General features: G+C 38.5%; 1 protein-coding gene across 1 annotated transcript in view; it reads right to left on the reverse strand.

The window, feature by feature from the left end:
- tyw1 (tRNA-yW synthesizing protein 1 homolog) overlaps positions 1–20,074 on the reverse strand; it is a 40,079-nt gene that overhangs the window by 12,474 nt on the left and 7,531 nt on the right. The window contains exons 8-13 of the mRNA XM_079480731.1: positions 17,767–17,899; positions 12,830–12,882; positions 12,591–12,709; positions 9,844–9,953; positions 6,108–6,285; positions 4,171–4,306 (exon numbers count right to left, since the gene is read on the reverse strand). Coding sequence (XP_079336857.1) covers positions 4,171–4,306; positions 6,108–6,285; positions 9,844–9,953; positions 12,591–12,709; positions 12,830–12,882; positions 17,767–17,899 — 729 coding nt within the window. The remainder of the gene's footprint in view (positions 1–4,170; positions 4,307–6,107; positions 6,286–9,843; positions 9,954–12,590; positions 12,710–12,829; positions 12,883–17,766; positions 17,900–20,074) is intronic.

Raw genomic sequence — 20,074 nt, forward strand, 5'->3', positions numbered from 1 at the left:
ATGATTATTATTTCTAAAGTACCTTTAACAATTGATTTATTGTTGCAAAGCAGCTGTACACAAAACAAGTTGTGACAGCAAACAAAAATGTAGTAGATTAAAAATATAGAAATAGCGACACAAGAAAGAATAAATAAATTCTAATAAAGTTGTATATATACTCCGTTATTATTTATAAATAAGATGATTAAATAAATTGATTGATTATTTCTGTAAAATAAGTAAATGTATTGAATATAAATACAATTTCAGTTAGATCAATCTATACATCCCTGCCCATACCCTTATGAAAAATAACCATGGTTGAACTATAGGAAGTTGTATTTATATAAAAAAAATTAAATAGTCTCACTATAGTGACCATAGTTTAACTGTAGTGACACAAATGGTAAATAACCTGCCAACCAAGCTACACTTTTACTTCCGGCATCCTTAACTGTTGAGAAGTTTTAATCTAATACAATTAATATACATAAAATATGAATACAAATTAATATTAATATAACTTAGAATATTAAAATATATTTATATTTAACCAAACCCAAAACTTAAATTAAGTACAGGCACGTGCATGAGATGAAACCATAATATCACCACAATTTACACAACAAAGCAATTGCCAAAAGAAATGCAACAGAAACTTGTTCAGAATTTAGTTTAACTTTTCATTTCCACCCATTGCGTCAACGTAATCTCGCTGACGATGCTTAATTATATCACTAGCGACAAGAGTCAAGGTGAACACTGAGAAAAGAGAGAGAGAGGAATTTTTAATAAGCACCTTTCTCCAAACTTTAGCCTCCGGTATCTACCCTGGGGTCTTGGAGCATATACCGCTCCATCCCACATCATTACTCATAGACCCATCACACACCGAGTGCCCTGAGGTGAGGAAGACCTCACACAACACTGAGTGATAATGGATACTCATCCCTCCTATGCCTGTTATACTGTCAATCATACCCTCGGAGGGACAGTCATATTCCTTAGAATAACTGTGTCCGTCCCTATAGGTCGTGTGTCTTTGCACGACTGTCTGGTGGCTGAGGACAGATGTCAGCAATGTGCCTGATCCATGTTATTAGTGGATTTGAAAGGAAGAGAAAAAGATCCAACAGCTGGGGAGGATTCAGACGAATCTGGCCTGCACAGGTGTGATCACGTCGTGAACTGGAGCGATGTCTAATTGGAGCGACGTGGCAGTAGGGGATGGTTTTTAGGAGAGAATAAAGCGGATTCAGATTTTGTTGTTATGCTACTCTTCCAGCTGCGGCGTACCATTGGTCCATCCTCTCTGCAAGTCTGTATTAAAATCAAACATGTTATGATTTTATGTTATTGTCACTTGCACTTCAGGAAACCAAAAGAGCTAAACAATGCCACGACAACAATAAAAAAACACCCAGAACTGACAATTTGAGTTCCTTATAGAAACAGCCAAAAATAAATATATAAAATTATATATTCCTGTGACCTCCTAGTATAGTGGAAGCCAGAGGAGAGGGTTTGTTGCAGACCATCAGCGGGGGCTGGATGGAAATCCAACAGAATGGCAGAACAAATACACGCTGTGAGTTTTCGCCTGACCTCTATTCACCACTACACGTGGTATTTTCGGCTCCGGAAAGGTCTTAGAAGAGCAGGACTGCTTGCGCACGTAAACAGCTCTCTCCTGCAAACCGCATCATCATCAGAGACCGCACACTTCAGCATCAGCGACAAACAACAGAAAATATGTCACGACTGACAGTGCTGAACTCTTGTGCTGAATTAGTACATTCATGCATCTAGGCAGCCGCTTTTATTCAAAGTGACCAAATTTAGGTCCTCAGGAAACCAGAGTGAAAAATGCATTTCTAACTAAACATCTCTATTTCAGACTGAAAGCTGAGAGATTCAATGACATGTTTAGTGTGGAGGAATGGCACTGTGTGTCCCCAAAAAGAAAAGGCTGTCACCATTGCCTCTTGTCATTTCAAACCTTTGTGACTTTATATCTTATGCAGAACCCAAAAGAAGATTTTTTGATGAATGCTGTTATATGAAGAACAGCCGTGCACATTGATCTGCATTGGTTTTGTTTCCATACAATAGAAGTGAACGTGTACTGCCATTTTTCAGTTACCAACATTCTTCAAAATATATAGTTTGTGTACTGCAGAAGAAAGTCAGTCAGACAGGTTTTAAATGCGGTGATGGTGAGTAAATGATTACATCATTTTCACTTTGGGAGAACCATCCCTTCAAGCTCATCCAAGCAGTTCTGCATACAAAGAACAACAGACTGAACAAAAGAAAAAGAGCGTTTTTACCTGCCATTGAGGTTGGTTTAAAGTCACCATAAAACAAAAATGTACATTTTGTTTAATACAGTTGCATAAAAACCCTGCATTGTGAAACAAATGATGTGAAGATGCCCCCCGCTATAATACACTTTGCAGTTTATGTAGTTGGGAAAATTTCATCTGTGATGTACTTAATGTGGCCATTACACACAATCACATACAATAAAAGGCTCTCGTTTCGTGAAGCGCAGGCATTTAAAGCCATTCCTATTTCTTGCTCCAAAACAACATTATATTTTCCTTTTCCTTCCAAAACAGTACATTAAGATGTGAAAGATAGAAAATAATAACCTGTGTCTAAATTACTGCGGTTAATAATGGCATAGACAAATGAGATTTTGTTTTAAGATTTTAAAAAGTTCCGGTCAGGAGTGAGAGAAAATTCGTAAAAATATTTGATTGCATTATTAATCCATCACAAAGTTAAACTGACAGCCCTTATAAATCCCTGTGCACCGTGTCTCGCCTTCCAGAAAAAAAAGAGCCAATCGTGATCTGTCAATCAAGTGGACAGGACTTGGTTTCCTATGACTGAAACAGCTGCCCAAAAACACTGCAAATATGACGGCCTAGTGTGATGACTTTACTTAAAAGGACTTTACAGTAGCATAGTGGCCGACCAATCAGAATGCAACTAGTGATTTTATTTTATGCCTGTAGTGTACATCAGATGATAAATGCCTTTAAATCGACCTGCACCACTTCAAGTGTCTTTGCTGCTAATAACCTGAAAGAAATTCAGACACGCAGGTGATCTCGACTCGAAAACAAAAAACACTTATTCTCGTGTCTTCATCTTCATGACTCACGTACACACATATGCACAGACGCGCACACATAGAGAGATCAGTCTGTTTGGCGGCACATTCAGGGAAATCATTACCGAAGTTTGGCACCCGGCACTATGAATCATCTCTGAATGATGGTACTTAAAATCATTAAGCTATAATGCCAAGGCCTCCACGAAACAAACCGCTTTTGTCATCTCAGCATGCCTAACGTTGTGTAAGAGCCGTTGACGGACAGCACCTACGCTCTCGCCTCATCGCCCTGGCATTTTTACAGAGCTTCTCCTCGACGCAGTTTAACATCTGAAGAGCATCTTGCGGCTTTTATTCAAAACCAGCGACAACGCGAGCCATTTCACCCCCATTAGTTTCCCAAATCTAAATCACTGGATTGAGGTTAAATCAATGATGGAGCTTCAGGGTCATTATGACTTTTACAGATAGTAATTAAAATAATTGATAGCAGGATCAGAGTGATTTATAAAGGTCTGATATGAATGATAGAAAACATAATGAGTGCACAAAGGGAAGCAGGTCTCAGCTATTATTTCAATCATTTTTAGTACCAACAACTTCTGTTTTACATGCTTCCCAACAGAACGACTGCCCTTGTCCAATACTGAATAAACGATGACATGAACGACTGCAGAAAATCATTTACAATAAACAGCACAATCTTATTCTCCAGTAATGATGCCCAGGTTTTTTTGGTGATTTTTAATTTGTTAAACTGGGCTTAGATGGTCATGCTGCAACATCGGCTGACCCACCAGCTAAAAACAGTTTTTTTCACTAAAGAAGAGGTATCTTATTTCCTAATGTGATATAAAGTCAATCAGTAGACTAGCAATGTACTAATAACCGAAGCAAGGCCTACCCACTGGACACTATACAAAAATGTGTAATTTCTGTCTCCAAAAGCATGATTGGTTAAATCTCCCTTCTACATGTGTTTTTCATTGTGTAATGACAAACTGAAGTTCTCGAATCAATTCAAAAGATCCCTGTTTTATCTAGACTTGGCAGAGTGGACTGACCTTTTCACCGAGAGCTCTCAGACTGTCCAGGAAGCGCTGCCAGAAGTCTTTGAAGAGAGGACGGTCAATTTTCTTTAGACTGTCTTTGGTACTGGCATCAACACTGACGTAGAGCTGTGTTATGGGCACTAGATTCCTACACATAAACAAGAAAGCATTCGTTTTTACATCTTTTATTGTTTAGTTAACGATTCTATTAAAAAGACAGCATAGTGGAAGAATATTGAACTGTAATACGTTTACAACCATGAACAATAACACAACAGGCATCCAAGAGAATAAAATTAGAACGGTTCACAAATCGGTTATGTGTAGTTCCAATGCATGGCCTATCTCTACAGCCCCATCATCCATCTGGTGAAGTCAGTTGTACTTATTTGTCAGGCTGTGCAATGTGAACCCTGCCACCCATTGTGCAGTATGAAGGGAAGCATCAAAGTTATAAGAAACTGATCAAATCATTGGGGCTTGTGGGGCAGCAGGTGCATGAAGAACCAAAAACCTTCAGACAACCCAAAAGTCAGAAAAATATTCACATCACAGCATAAGGCATCTGGCTGGGTGATTTAAGTGTGCTATCAGGTCTTTCTTTTTAAGAAAAACACTTGATCCACTTACAAAGAAGAATGTCTTTATACTGTATAGAAACAACAATATAACAATAAGGATTGTTTAATCATTGCAAGCTAAGAAACAACACAGCAAACTAAAAATGTCTCTGAAAAATGTAATATTTTTGGCTTAAGTTTCGCCTTTGTGTCTCGGTGTACCAATTTGTCTCTGAAATGAAAAATGTAAAACATGAGCTATTGATATGAGCAAGACTGCAGGTCCAAGCTTTCATTATTATAAGGCATGAAAAAGCATTTTTGAGAGAAGGGGTGTTGTGCAGCTGGGACCCTGCGAATATGTTTTTTTACCCTGTTGGTTTGTTTATTACGCAGGAGACTTCTGCCTAAGCGTGACAAGTCCGGAAATAAACGCTACAGCGATTGACAAGCGTTTCACACTTCCCCGGCACAACCGGAAGTGCACAAGGTGACGTCTCTTCCCCCCGGAGAAACCGACTGGCACTGTGAGAGGATGCAGTGCATGACGCTCAGGTGAATGAGGCAAGGATGTGTTTTGAGTTAAGTTGGGAGCAGAGAGAGATGGTTTTTGGGCTGCTCTCAAAGTTGAATTCAGAACAAGGCAACAGAAGAGGAGTTGGGAGTGAAAGGAGCTGCAATTTGCAATTCAGGGACTGATTATGGTTCTTATCAGTGCAGTTACAGCCCTTGTGAGACTTCAAAGACTGAGAAAGAACTTCAAGCTGGAGGATGTTCTGCAGTTTTAACTAGTGCAGATAGACTGAGAACAAACACATACAAAAACAAAGTGCGGCAACCTGATTTAGTGGAACTCTAGTTTTTGGGTCAGCGTAATGACGGCCAATCAGATTTCAGGGTTTGGTGTTAATGCTAAGGTTTAACTGGGTTGGATGCTGCGAACTCGGATGCTGCGAACTCGGATGCTGCGAACTCGGATGCTGCGAACTCGGATGCTGCGAACTCGGATGCTGCGAACTCGGATGCTGCGAACTCGGATGCTGCGAACTCGGATGCTGCGAACTCGGATGCTGCGAACTCGGATGCTGCGAACTCGGATGCTGCGAACTCGGATGCTGGTAAGGGTTTAAAATCTCTAAATATACATCATACAAACCTGTTTTGACCTTAGCCTTTTGCCTTAAGGTTCAGCATCTTTAAGTTTGGTGTTTAAATTGCCAGAATGAACAATAAGCAAAGTAGGAATACACAAAAATGTTTTGGGTAACTCTGCAAAATCTGAATGTCTTAAGACACTGAACAGTCCTTTACACAATGTGAATATTTCACAATTGACAAAACTTCTTTCAATTCAGATTGTTCAGAATTGATTGGGATGCTAAAGCTCACCTGATCTCCTCTGGGAACTGGGCATTGGTCACCAGGAAACTGGATATGTGCTGTTGGTGTAGGAGTCTGAGAAAGGAGTTGATCTCAGGATACATGATGGGTTCACCCACCAGAGACAGAGCACAGTGCTTTACTGTGAGCCCTTCATCAAAACGCTCGGGACGCACGCCTGGAACCCCTGTTATGTAATCAAACACACCGCATGGTTAGTAGTTATAACATGGTATCAACGATCCACCTTACAGTATCAAGACCACTCTTTCTTTCTAGACTTCTATCAACATGTGACTGACAAGGGATCAGAAACTTGGCCCCGCCTCATCATTATAGAAAGCAGGACGAAAATAGGTAGTCTAAAAAGTATATATTTTGAGTTACATGAAAACAATTACAGCATGAGTTCAAGTGTGACAATTTCATTTTGGATACTGTCCCTTTAATTTTCTGCACAGTGACAAGTGCAAGTTGAAGTACACGTTCCTCTCTCTCTATAAACTCTGAATCAGATTCTTGTGATCTGTACCCTTGGCACAGCGTGCATCCTGGTCTTTCATCTGCTGTGTACGTTCAGTTGTTAGTGTGTTTGTTTACTTAGCCCTGGGTCGGCACTGCTACACACAGCAATGATGTCACCGTTAAATGTCAACCGTGCCACCAAGCCAGAGATGATGCTGTGACTAAGAGCACTTTGTGGACACAGGCACATAACACACATTAGTAACTTTGTATTAGCACCTATTGTACTATTGCTCTTTATATGACATATCGCTTATTGCTCCCCGCACTCCTTGTAAATCGCTTTGGATTAAAGCGTCTGCTAAATGACTAAATGTAAATGTACATCTAGCACAAACCCAAAGTCTTTGTAAACAACTCAATTGCTCATTTTCAGATGCATTGACAAAACTTATTAAATGGCCAAAATGTCATACTGTGCCCATATGTCAAGATTTAATTTAAGACACGTGCTTCCTAAAATACAAAAGTTTGACTTTGAAGGTACATGATCAAATACCGATGTCTTGAGTCTGAACAGCAGAAGCAATAATTCTTGCCTGATAAAATTAATTGACTTTGGGTTTGCGCCACACCACCAAATGTCATTCCAGCCGATATCATAAGAAAGCTTCCTCTCATCTACACCAGACATCTGATGATTTTGTCAGACTGCTGTATACTGATGACTAACAGTTTCTAAATCACTCGATTCAGTTCCAGCCTTAAGGTCCACGAACCCTGTTTCCCCAAAAAGCCATCTGGCCCTCTGCAGAGCCCTTGAGAGAGAGAGTTGCGTCAACTCCAATGGAACTGTTTTTACACAACAATGCCGGTTCATGGAGCCTTTCAATAGTTCCAGAGCGATTGTGACAAACGTTTCACCCATTTACAGACGTAAGTTAATAACTACGACATAAATAAAGCATTTAAAGAGAAAACATAACTTTCTGAAGACTCCATGAATCACGTGACACGCAAAATATTTCCGTTGACACAATTCACTCTCTCTAAATGGCTCTTGCCCTCTCAATCACGTTGCGTGCCGTAAAGAAAGGCCAGATACAAATCTCCTCAAAAGCCCTCAGATCTCTAAATTCTGCCGCTGAGTTCACAAGGTTGACGTCACCTGACTGGTCAGATCATGAATGAAAGACAGGAATGTATTACATCCATCCCTACAGGCACATTTGGAAAGAAAACAGGCTGACTGGCATTAGATTCTTATGACTGAATTTTGTGTCATGTCTTTATTACATATAAATCTGGCAGGCACTAGAATCGCCCATTTCAATCTGACTGGCTTACAATATTACAATAGCCTGGAAAGCCATGTTGAGTGTAATAAGTTTAAGCAATGAGGACTTTAGGAAATATTTTATTGGCTTTACAAACCTTTTTGATTTACATTACATGTATGCGTTTGGCAGACATAGCAAAAACATTTAGCTAATTTACTACTGAACCAATTATGTGCCATTTGGACCCAAAAAATGATCAAGGGGAACTCAACATGATGGCAGGTATCTGGCAACTAGGGATGTAAAGTTAATATTTGTGACAAATCGTATGTAAAAAAAAACCATTGTGTGTATAATGATTTTGTATATATAAATACACACAGAAGAGTTTGGTTCCAAAATGAGATAACTCCTGTTTTTTATTATGTAATTATGTTTTATTTGTATTTTATTGTGTAAGTTAGCTGTATTTGTATTATTATTATGGCTTAAATCATACAAAACAACTGCAGTTTGATTGATATTAATTGGAATGCATAACAAAACATGATTTTTTTAAAACATTAAACAGAGTAATCAGATTTTGGAACCATACTCGTCATATTTAAGAAATATTTGTGTGTATACACATATATATATATATATATATATATATGTACATATTTAACATGCCTAAATATATAATTTTCTTACAATTATACATGGGTGCGTGTCTTTATAGACCATTTCATCGGACACATGCCTGGACTACAGTGTTAACTTCCGGTCTTGTGTTTGTTTATCGTTCTGCCTGATGTCTTATAATGTAACTAATTCAATTAAATTTAAGTCAAAATAATTCATTGTAGAATAATTGTGTTAAATAAACGATTTGTTGAATGCGCCATGTATCATTGTCATTTTTGAAGAAAACGTATGGGACATGGACAACTTGCGGTTGAGCTTGGCATCCCAGCCTAAGTTCTAAATATTGGAGAGACCAGTTTAGCCAAGTGACAGTTCTTCTCGGTTTCTTTTGATGGCTATCAGAAATAATCTACAGGCACTTTATTATTTGCGAATGTGTACCGTGTATTGTTAATATGTTGTGCCTTACATGTCTGCCTAACAAAGTCAGCACGTAACCAACAAACCAAGCAAATTACTCTCGATCCCTAAAGTCACAGCCAAGAACACCGTTCCATCTCATCTCAGTCCGTCAATCTGATCATATCACAAAATCAGTCTCTCTAATGCTGCTGAAAGCTGACGGCTCCACCACACATCTGATACAACAATGACAGGGTGCAAATAAATAAATTAGAGGAAGAGGAACTGCACTTAGAGCCTGTCCTCTTACTGCTGCCTGCAAACTGTAGTGATGGCTAAATATACTCCTGTGCCTGTCAGACGTCGTCTGAGGCCGAGTGGGTTTTCATAGTGTTGAGAAGTCAACAGTGTTGTCCAGCTGGATTCTTGACTCAGGGACATTTTTTTGATATATTTTGTTATAGTTATATACCACCAGACACACAAACAAACAAAACAAAAATGCTGGTTTTGTACAATCTAAAGGCATATTAACAACTCACATGAATGTTCTGCAATTGAGTTGCATGAAAGATATAAAGATAATATGTGTTCGAGGAGAATGACACGCTTTTGATATCAATGGTACAAAGAATCATAAAAAGAAAATTGATTCTCCAACTAACAGATCCCAAAGATTCCCAACTCCCAGAAAAAGCAGTTTAAAGAAATTAAAATGAAAAAACAAATATGTAAATCCTGAACTAAGTGACACTTTTAACAAAAGCATGTACAAAATTACATAAAATAGCATTTGCTGTAAAAAAAAAAGCACTTTAAGACATTGTGTCCATTGTTCTGATACAATGTGAAGCACACTGTACCCATTAAAAGTTTGACTACTCAATTATTCCACACTTATATGTTTAATTAAAGACAGAATTAAAGGTTAGCTGAAGGTCACAGATGCTAATGTTACAGAGAGGCCTTACCTCTGAACTGACGAATCATATTCCTGTGGTTCTCCACCGCCTCCTTAAGGATCTTCTCAGCCGGGTCCATTTTCCAGCGCCACTCGGTGCCCACCGGGTTGGTGTGGTGTCTGCACAGAGGAAATGAGAGAGGACAGCTCCTGTCAGCACGACACCCTCACAATATTACAAGCCGTGGAGCGCTTCCTCAAGACCACCTGCACCCACGCTGCTTGGCAAATTAGCGTCCTGTGACCCTTTCAACAACTCTCACATCAGACGAAAGGGCAGAAATGCCACACAATGTGGCTTTATTTCCGTTCCCCGGTTATAAATGGCAACATGAGATGTGAAAAAGCTGGATGTGTTTTCGTATCTTTTTCCACACCGAACTCGTAAAAGCAAACCCTATTATGTACGAGGAAAGAAAGTGCACTTTATAAAAGTGAATAAGAGGACCAATATATATACATATATGAATATATATACTGTATTAATGGTTTATTACAACGTGTATTTCTTACAAACTTAATTCAAATGAACAAACACACTGATGACGTTCAAGACAATAAAATCCCTACAGTATAACAACTAAGTGAGAAGTGAGGATAAGCGTCTAATCTCTTTGCTCTGTTTCAAGAGAGAGGCAGAACATTTGACGAAATAGCCTAAAATATCCATCCCATCCACATCAAGAGGCCTCTTCAGGCTCATTTACTCGATTGCCACTTTTAACCAGATGACTCCCCTTATATGAAGTTCAATATTTCACTGAAATCTAATTTCACATTTTCAAACATCTTAAGCACATTTATTTGCATTATGTCACTAAAAACTACGAGGCCTTTGAGGAGACGCACAGCATGTGGCAATAAAGCAAATGGAAAAACTTGATTAGCGCAACGCTCTGAGTCACAGCGGCGCGCGATACGCGACACAACCCGCGATGCCAACAATTACATCCCAAACACCGTTCTTACACAACGGCATAAAAATAGAGCTTACTGTCAGTCTCAAGATGATGATTATTCTTCATAATGCTCCGTAATGTCTCAAAATTAGCAGAGCGGATGAGAAAATTGGATTGGAAATGACGGCTGTTCTCAAGTGAAAGAATTTCACAATGAAAGCCTCTCTGAGATGTTCACAATCTCCTCTTTTAATCCGAAAGAGCAGCTCAAAACCAGACACGAGAGTCTTTGCGTATTGGAGGCTGTCCCAGCATGCCCTGGACCAGATCTATGGGGTAAGCATTTGGTTTGGTAATAGACAAATGTCATAGACTATGATTTGTTAGTCACCTCAGTTATGCACTTGCTTTATGCAAGCCGCTCTTCACTAAACCACAAGGCAACTAAGGGTCACTAATGCTAGAAATAATCTCAGATCCACTCTTCAGAAGAGCTGTGATAGTCTACGGCAACCCTTTTTTCCCTATGAAACCTCACTGCCAACAGCAGGGGCATTGAATGCTTTCCTCTATCCACATTGCCACTATGAATCAGTGCTGCTTCTTTCACAGCACTTACAATATATTCTGAAGTACATCAGGAAGCATATTAAAAAAACATCCTTCTCAAATGAAGGTCTGACAAGTTTAATTCCTTCTAGGTTCTAAATTAAAGCTGCAATCCATATCCGAAATGTGACCTCTCCATTTAACCCATCCAGAGACTAGTGAGCGCGCACTTGCACTGCAAGTCACCCGGAGCAGTGGGCAACTATCACTGCAGCGCCCGGGGAGAAAGTAGGGGTAATGTGCCTTGCTTAAGGGCACCTCAGACGTTACCCGCCGGCCCTGAGGGTCGAGCTGGCAAACCTTCTGGTTTGACAAAACTGACACTCTAAACATTAGGTCATGATTTTTTTCAACACACGTAAAGGGGGGTTAAGATTGTAGCCCAATATCACTTCTGAAACCAAGTCAAAGTCCCAGCTCATGTTACTTTTCGGACTCCTATTTAATGATTTCCTGTTCCTAAATCTGGTACCGTTTCATCTGTAAATAATCCCTGAAATGTTTGCTAAAATGTGTCTCGCAAGAAGATGGATTTTGTAAATTTAAGTTAAACAGGAATGATTATGTATGCAAGGTATACATTTATCACAATACTAGCTGATATTATATAATAAACATTTGTATTTTTATTGCAATTATAGTACTCCATTCAAGATACAGCATTATCACAATATTGTTTAATTTGTAAATCCGATGTATTCACTGTCATCAATATCGAAACTTTCATATAGAACTGGCACCATGTAGCTTTTCCTTTATTTGTTGCATAAAACATGTCAGCATGCATAAATACATTCTTAGCTATAGATATTAATAAATTATTCTCATCATAGGTTTAGTTAAACTTGCCCTCCATGACAGCAATCTTAATCTTGATATATTGATCGAAAGTATAAGCTTCTGTGATTTCAGAGAAATGTAACAATCTTAATAAGTTATCTAGAACTTTTCACTGTATTTTCAATTGCCCATGGTATATCCAGTATATACTATATATCCACAGTAGAACTATATTATACATATCAATTAGCATAATTAACTGCATTATGAAACCATATCGGACATACCTAGATTCCGTAAAGAAATAACAATACATGACCCTCAATTTTATCGTCGTAATTTATGCACATAGTCAAACGTCTACCATACAAATCCAACGACTGTCTTTCCTTCACAAAACACCATAACAATGTACCTTTCCCAGGAGCATAACATTAAATAAATGTATAATAACCGAAAAAGCTCTTACCTCCAGCAGAAAACACACTTGTTGGCACACGCCAGGCTCGGTGTGGTCTCCATACATCGGTGCGATTCAATCCCATAGAAGGTGTGTTTATAGCAGCCTCCTCTGCCTCTCAGCATCGACTAACAAATAAACGGCAACATTTTTATTGTACATTGTAATATTCTATATGGGAAAAAGAAACAACCGTGTTGCTAAACAGCCTAGACAACAAAATCCATTGAAGGAAAGAACCTACGTACCTTCGTCCAACGACACAATTTCACCCCTGAGTGGCTGCCTATTAGTTTGTACCCTACAGACAAGAAATAAATCAGAAGACAGAGTAGTTATGTTAGAATTAGCAGCGTTTCAAACACCTTGCTGATTCAGTAACATAACTTGTTACAAAATACAAGCGAACAGCAATTTACCCTGCACCAGGGCTTGGGTACTTGAGAACGAATTCATTTTAAACTTTGGCCGGTGAGACAAGCCAGAATCAAATCCAAGACGGACTTGTTGAATGCTAGTTAGTGGGTATTATAATTGCCAGCTTCTAATGGATTAGCCAGCAATATGTTTAGGGTTTAGAGATGGGAAATTCACTAATATGGTTGGCCTACTTTCAAGAAAAGTAATTACACCACGCTACATTAAAATGAAAAATGTCCCCTTACACAAAAGAACGATGAGTCATAATTTTGCACAGACAGTCTGAGTGTTGTTTGATATCATAACAGTAAAGAAGATATTTTGAAGAATGTTGGTAAGCAAACAACACTGGCCCCAATTGGCTTCCTTTATATGGATACAAAACCACTGAGACATCTCAAAATATCTTCTTTTGTGTTCCACAGAAGAAGCAGTCAAATACAGGTTTTGAAAACATGAGAATGAATAAATGGGACAATTATTATTTCTGTGTAAACTATCCCTTTCAAGAGGTTGTGATGTTAAAATAACCAAAGTTAAAATTGAAGTACACCCAAACAATTCTAGAGACATTTGTCTATAATAAAATGAACAGTTCGACCTCACATCCGATCACTAACCGTTACATAAACACCTACAGTATTCTGTTTTCAACAACTGTGCACACCGTGTCCTAGCACTGTCTTTTCATGATCTCCAGCATCATCCAGCAGGAGAAATTAGGGAAATTGTCACAACAAAGCAGCACAATTCATCCAACCTGTAAGGCTGCTGTACTAAAGTTTAAGCGTGGAGATATTTTCCGTTAAGCTTCTAAAGGCCCCCTATTGCCGAGGTCCACAGATCTATTCTCTCAAAACGTGGCTGTGTGCCCTGGGGAATCCGACTCAATTTAGACTTTAATCCACTCGAAAGAGCCATCACTGGGGCAACCATCACTACTGAAGCGGTCTTAATAAAGCCATGGAAAATAAAGGCATCATTCTGTCCTTTAAAGGGCTGTTAGGGTTCAAATAACACTTAACAAGACTTTCTGTTAGAGAACAAATGGACAACAATGAATATATGACACAGTACTCTATTGATTTAAATCTTAAAGGTACAGATTTATATTTTTGGACAGATAAAAGAACGTAAGTGATGTGACAGAGCATCATAAAAACGACCCATGATCTTGGAATCTTCAATAGTTAAACTCCTGATTAAACACGTGCTCCTGTATTTAATGTCTGTGAATAGCTTGCGGTGGCTGAAGGAAGTTGGAGAGGTGCTCGCTCTTCTCAGGATCAGAAAGTCAGGGATCAGAGAGCAGTTCTCTTGTGTGAAGGCTCAATATTTGGGCAGATTAAACAAAGACGAGCGGAGGATTCCCCGCTGTGGTACATGTTGAACCTTCATAAAGCGAGCGCAGAACTTTTGTTGGGGCTGTGTGCGCATGCTGACAATAACAAAAAGTGAAAAGCATTGAAAACATGCCAGCAAGATGAAAACAAGTGTCAGAACATACAAAGTTTTTAAAGGTCCAGTGTAATTTAGTGGTATCTAGGCCAATTGCAACCGATGGCTCACTCCACCTCTCCCTTTTGAAGCCCACAGGACCAGGATGTCGTCACATTTTGGCTTCCGAAGGAGATAACGCATTAACGAAACGCGCAATGTAGAGACGTTTGTCCATTTGGGGCTACTGTAGAAACAACATGATGAATTCCATGATTATTATTGGATGAATAGGAGTAGGTGTTTCATTCAGAAACACAACTAGCAGCAGACTGACGGTTGGAGGGGTTACAAATGTTCCACCCAAGCTATCCAATAGGTCATCGGAGATGTACAATTTGGGATTTTGATTCGACGTCACAAAAACTATTCTTGGGAGGGTTTAAATTGAATGGATGCATTGTTGGTCAAGCTAGTAATGTGTGCTAACAAAGTAGGATGAATTTGGATCTTAGGTGGACTTCGAGAAAAACTGCTGGGAACCAGGATGGTGACATAAAAACTCTAGGTCCTCCATAGTATAAACCAGGCTAACCGGGATAAATTGGTAAATAACTGGTATAAAGCCTTCTTGAAGATGTGATCTGTCCCTTCTAAATGAAGCTATTAATCACGATACAGACATATACAAGGTCACATTGCTGAGTGTCGGCCAGCCACTGCATATCCATTGTTTCTTCACAGTTTCTCTATTATATGATCGTACAGATATTACATTATAGCTAGAATAATTTTTGTAATATAATTATTTCACGATTTGAGGTGATAACTTTATCATCTGAGATGACTGTAAAATCATGTAAAGCATAAAATTCACCATCAGCCACCATCACTAATCGCACGCTTTTTTTTCTCATTTGAACTGCTATATAACTACATTTTGCAGATTTAAAAATAATAATATGGAGCCATCTCAGGTTTCCTTTTCTCATTCCCTTATTCTTCATTAAAGCATAGCTAATAACTCCCGAGGGAAATTTGGGTTTATCATAAAGAGAGAAAAATAATGGAGAGCGAGAGGAAGTTACCGGTCAACCCCTTAAGGAGATGAGTGTTATATAATCTCACATCTTCTTCAGACTGCAGACTAGAAATGATAAATTACACACATTTGCTTGTATGTGTGCAGATCACAGCTCAAAATGTTAATCTCACATAGAAACAAGCTCAAATTCGTTATGGTTATAAAAATCTGTAAATAAAGAAAACATATAGTTTTACTTAATATTTAAATATTTGTGGTGGTTTTGTTTAAGTCAAAAGTGTCTTAAAAGAATAAAAGAAATGCAAATGTACAGCAGTGAGAATCAAAATATTTTCATACATTTACTATTTATAGGTATGTGTTTAGGTAAAATTAGCATTTTTCATTCATTTTGTGAACTGCTGACCATATTTATCCCAAATGTCAAATAAAAATATTGTTTCTCTTTGCATTTATTTGCAGAAAAGTAAACTGTGAAATAAACAGAAAATATGCTCTGTAGTTTTTCGGACCTCAAAATTTGGAAATGTAAAGACAACAAGTTCATGTTCACTTCTAAGCAACACAGCAGTAATATTTGTACAAGAATTTTGGAAAAGTAAAATATAATATACGTGATGACCTCGTTCTTATCACAGTTTTTATGTCTTTCACGTGGCTGCTGGATGACCTTGTCACTCCTGAGGTTTGATTTTGTTGAAATTCAACAAACACTGGACTGGAATGACCACAATCTACTGCTTAAATGGAAATTTGAATTGGTCTCTTTAAGCTGTAGCTGTCAAAAAAAGAATATCACAATGTAAAAAATGAATAAGAAAAGGCTAAAATAACTAACACTAGCTTTCCTTTCCTTACCATTACATGTTCCTTTACTTTTTGAGTTGAATTTTAAGCCTGACCATACTTTGTAAACTATACAACTGACCACAAAGACATCTAGAAGCATGGGCCTCGTACTGTGTCCATTTCTTGATCTATCAAGTGCTGCATGTTAAAATAACAACAGCTCAAAGTGTTATACACCGCCGCAAGCACAATGTCCCATTACAAACTGTGATCGGCGGTAGAACACACCGTGCCCTTGGTGAGAGTGTGAGAGGCAGTCAAGGCTCAGTTTGTGTTATGGCTCGGTGTGCAGCTGGAGGCAGGCAGGCTGATGAAAGGTGTACTGCTGGCAACTCAAGGAAACTCCGGCAGCAAGAGAGTAGTAATTGGACTTTGCTACATCATTAGGCTCTGTTAGGCATAGTGACACCATCACAGGCTCCATCAGACACCAGCCACCGGGAGAAACAAACAATAAGTAGCAAACACTAAGAGAAAAGCTACGGCTCGCCAGTCGGTTCATTAATAACACGCGCATGAAAACGCTTACAAGGGGGGGAACTGTCAAGTAGTATGATAAATAATCATAATTGAAAACTGGGTTTACTGTAACGTGTCTGACATTCGGCACTGAAGACATTGTTAACATCAGGATTACCCTAGCATTCCGGTTTTTGCAAGATGATAATGTATACATCACAGACGCATTTGATTATTACTGTCAGATGTGAAAGCAAGATGTGACTGTCCATCATCAGGAAAAGGGACACAACAGTAAGCAGTGAGGTGTTTGTCAGGCATGTGATCAGCCAAGGACAAAAAAGATCCCAATCCCCCCCAAAAAGGTCTTTAACGTTACTAATAAAATTCTACATAATTCAAAACAATAAAACTGTTTGCCCAAAATAGATATCTTTCACTTAGCAACACAACATAATTACCCAATTCGCTGTATTTATACTTAAAATCACATCCCTGGTTTATGTGGCTAATTTGCCTTAAGTAATAAAGCGGCTTGTTAAAAACTAACTTTCAAAGCTTGATAGCTTGAAACGATTTTAATTTTAAATACAACTTAGATTTTTAAGTGCAAACATTACTATTATTGCTTACACGTGAGGTTAGGAATTTGAACAGGCAACTAAATATTAAATTCTGGGATGGCAAGTTTAGGATTTTAACCTGACGCATTGCATGAAAAGAGGAACGAAAGTCTTATTTTGGGTTCAAAACATTAAATATATTTGTGGGTGGCATTATTTAAATGCAACAGTAAGCAACCACAAAGAAAACGGAGCACTTTTGCAAACTTAAATTGTCAAAGCTCACTTAAACTTGCATTAAAATTTTAGCAAAAAGAAAAATAAACTGTGTGCATGTTTGTGTGTACAGAACCAGCACAGATTTCATATTGGTCACACAGTTTTTCTTTGAGAGGTTAATGTTATGTAGTACCTTGTTTAGTGAGTGAATCTCTCAAAGCTGGAGTGATCATCTCTCTGTTCTCTTCCTCTGCCTCACTCTTCCTCACTCCGTTCTGCTTTGATAGCTTTATCCTCTGGGAGTTCTCCTCATCCGCCTCCATCTTCTTCAGCGCACACAACCACAGAGGAAGACACAAAAATCAGTCACATACAGAAGAAACAGCACTTCATATTATACTTGTACAACCCCAACCACCATTTTCATTTTGAGACACATTGTCAATGAAATAATATAAACGAGGATGCTTCACTAGCAGCACAACTTATCAGCAACATTTTATGATATTTGCCATGTATCCAAAAAATTTGCACATGTTTTAAAGTATTTTGTGAAGATGTAAATTTAACATGTAAGATATGATGAAAACAGACAACGGCAAGAAAATGCAATGAGTAGTACCTGAGAAAGTGAGTTGCATTTGTTATAGAGCCCTGCATAAGTAATACTAACAAATGCAACGGCAACAAGTGTTACAAAAATAAATCATGTGTGTTCAGCGCAAAGATTCAGATCTTAACAAAGTACAAATATACAAAAATCACAAAAATAGCCAGGTCCTTTTCCGTTTGCCATATGAGACCTTACATTTAAAAACTGACAGAACTTACTTCACAATAATTGATTTTATAAACTGGCAAAAATCCCATGCAGATGTTGCTTTAAAAATGAGGGCACCCATTGTGAGGGTTAAAGTAAAACTGTCACTTATGGTCATGGTTTTGTTGATGCAAGCTGATGAAGGTCTTTGACTACATTCACTGACCTTCACACATACTGCATTAAACTTTACTGAGCTTCCAGCCTGCATTGGCTCCAGAATATAGAAATCACCTGGAAATCAACACTAAATCACATCTGGCTTCAGTTCCCAAAATATTATTATTTCTTACTTCTTCCAAAAATAGGTATGATGGCATTTTTTCCACACTGAAAGGTCAGAGACAGTCTGGTTTTCCGATTCAGACAGTGCGAGTCAAAGGTGCAGTCCTATTTATGGCAGATGAAGTAAAAAATCAGACTCGGGCACATGTGGTTGGACTCTATAGGTCACATTAGACGGTCTGAGCCAGACAGCCTGTCACAGCTTATTTAAAGAATGTGTAAGCAATGCTGCAGTATTTAAGAGTCCATTCTACAGACCGACAGGCTAGACTGGTATATAAGGATAAAGAACACATCATGTTGAGACCAGCATGTTTAGTGTTGTTACTTCATTCATTTGTTTCAGGGTGCACGGCGTCCCTTGAGCAAAATCAAAACACGGCGGGTGGATGGTGTTGGGGTAAGAGTGGAAAGCGGACTAAGCCATTTCACAGCGAGATCTGTTGAGAAACTGCCGTGGGCAACGCAGAGTTCACTAGGCTGCAATCTGTCACCCAAAATTCTCATCTCCATGAGATTGTCTCTGTGCTCTCCAAGATTCCTCAACACAGCAAAGTACCATCGCCCCCCCCCTTCCAGATTGTCAGAACCGGAGTAGCTATCGTCAGCTGGAGACGCTCCATTTCCCACAATCCACCCATGCAAGTGACAGTGTTGATGCAGGCAGTGGCCCTGAAGAGTTCAGGCTGAGCAGCTGACACATTCAGACTGAAAAGTAGCCAAAATGACGACGAGTCGCTCCGACTGCCACCCATCCCACACGCAGCAGTGCAGATGCAGGACAATGATCTTATCTTCATTTCCACCTTAAAAATACCATTCAGTGACAATACACATACAGTAAACATGACCCAAAGGAACTAAAGAAGAGAAGAGTCTTCGGTGTATCTTACAATAAAATACGATGTTAAGCAAGACAATGACAGGCAAAAAGCCCTTTTTAGCATACTGGTCTATTTTCAGATTTTGGTTTTATTTTCCTTATATCTTATTTAACACAGATACTATTAAAGTGGCACAAGTGCACATTCAAATATTTCATTTTGTAACTTATCTTCAAAAAATGTAATTCCTTTACAGAGATCATTAAAACAACAGTAAAGCGAATATACAGAACCTCATTTTCTTTAATGGTCTTGAAACTCTGATCCAAAAATATAAACTTGTGTAGCACTTACGTTAGCCAAACTCTCCATTCATTTTCATATAGATTTCTAATATTATTGCAGAATTATATATATTCACACAATGCTTACATAATGAAAAAATATCAAAAATCTCCCGTTTGATACATAATAAGTGCATATTATTTTGGGATTTTCTAAGTGAAAAAACGAGTTCTATAAATCATTTAAACACTGAAATTTCTCAATATCACAATTTTTTTATTTGTAAA

The sequence above is a fragment of the Barbatula barbatula genome, assembly GCF_947034865.1.
Source record: "Barbatula barbatula genome assembly, chromosome: 19".
NCBI lineage: Eukaryota > Metazoa > Chordata > Actinopteri > Cypriniformes > Nemacheilidae > Barbatula > Barbatula barbatula.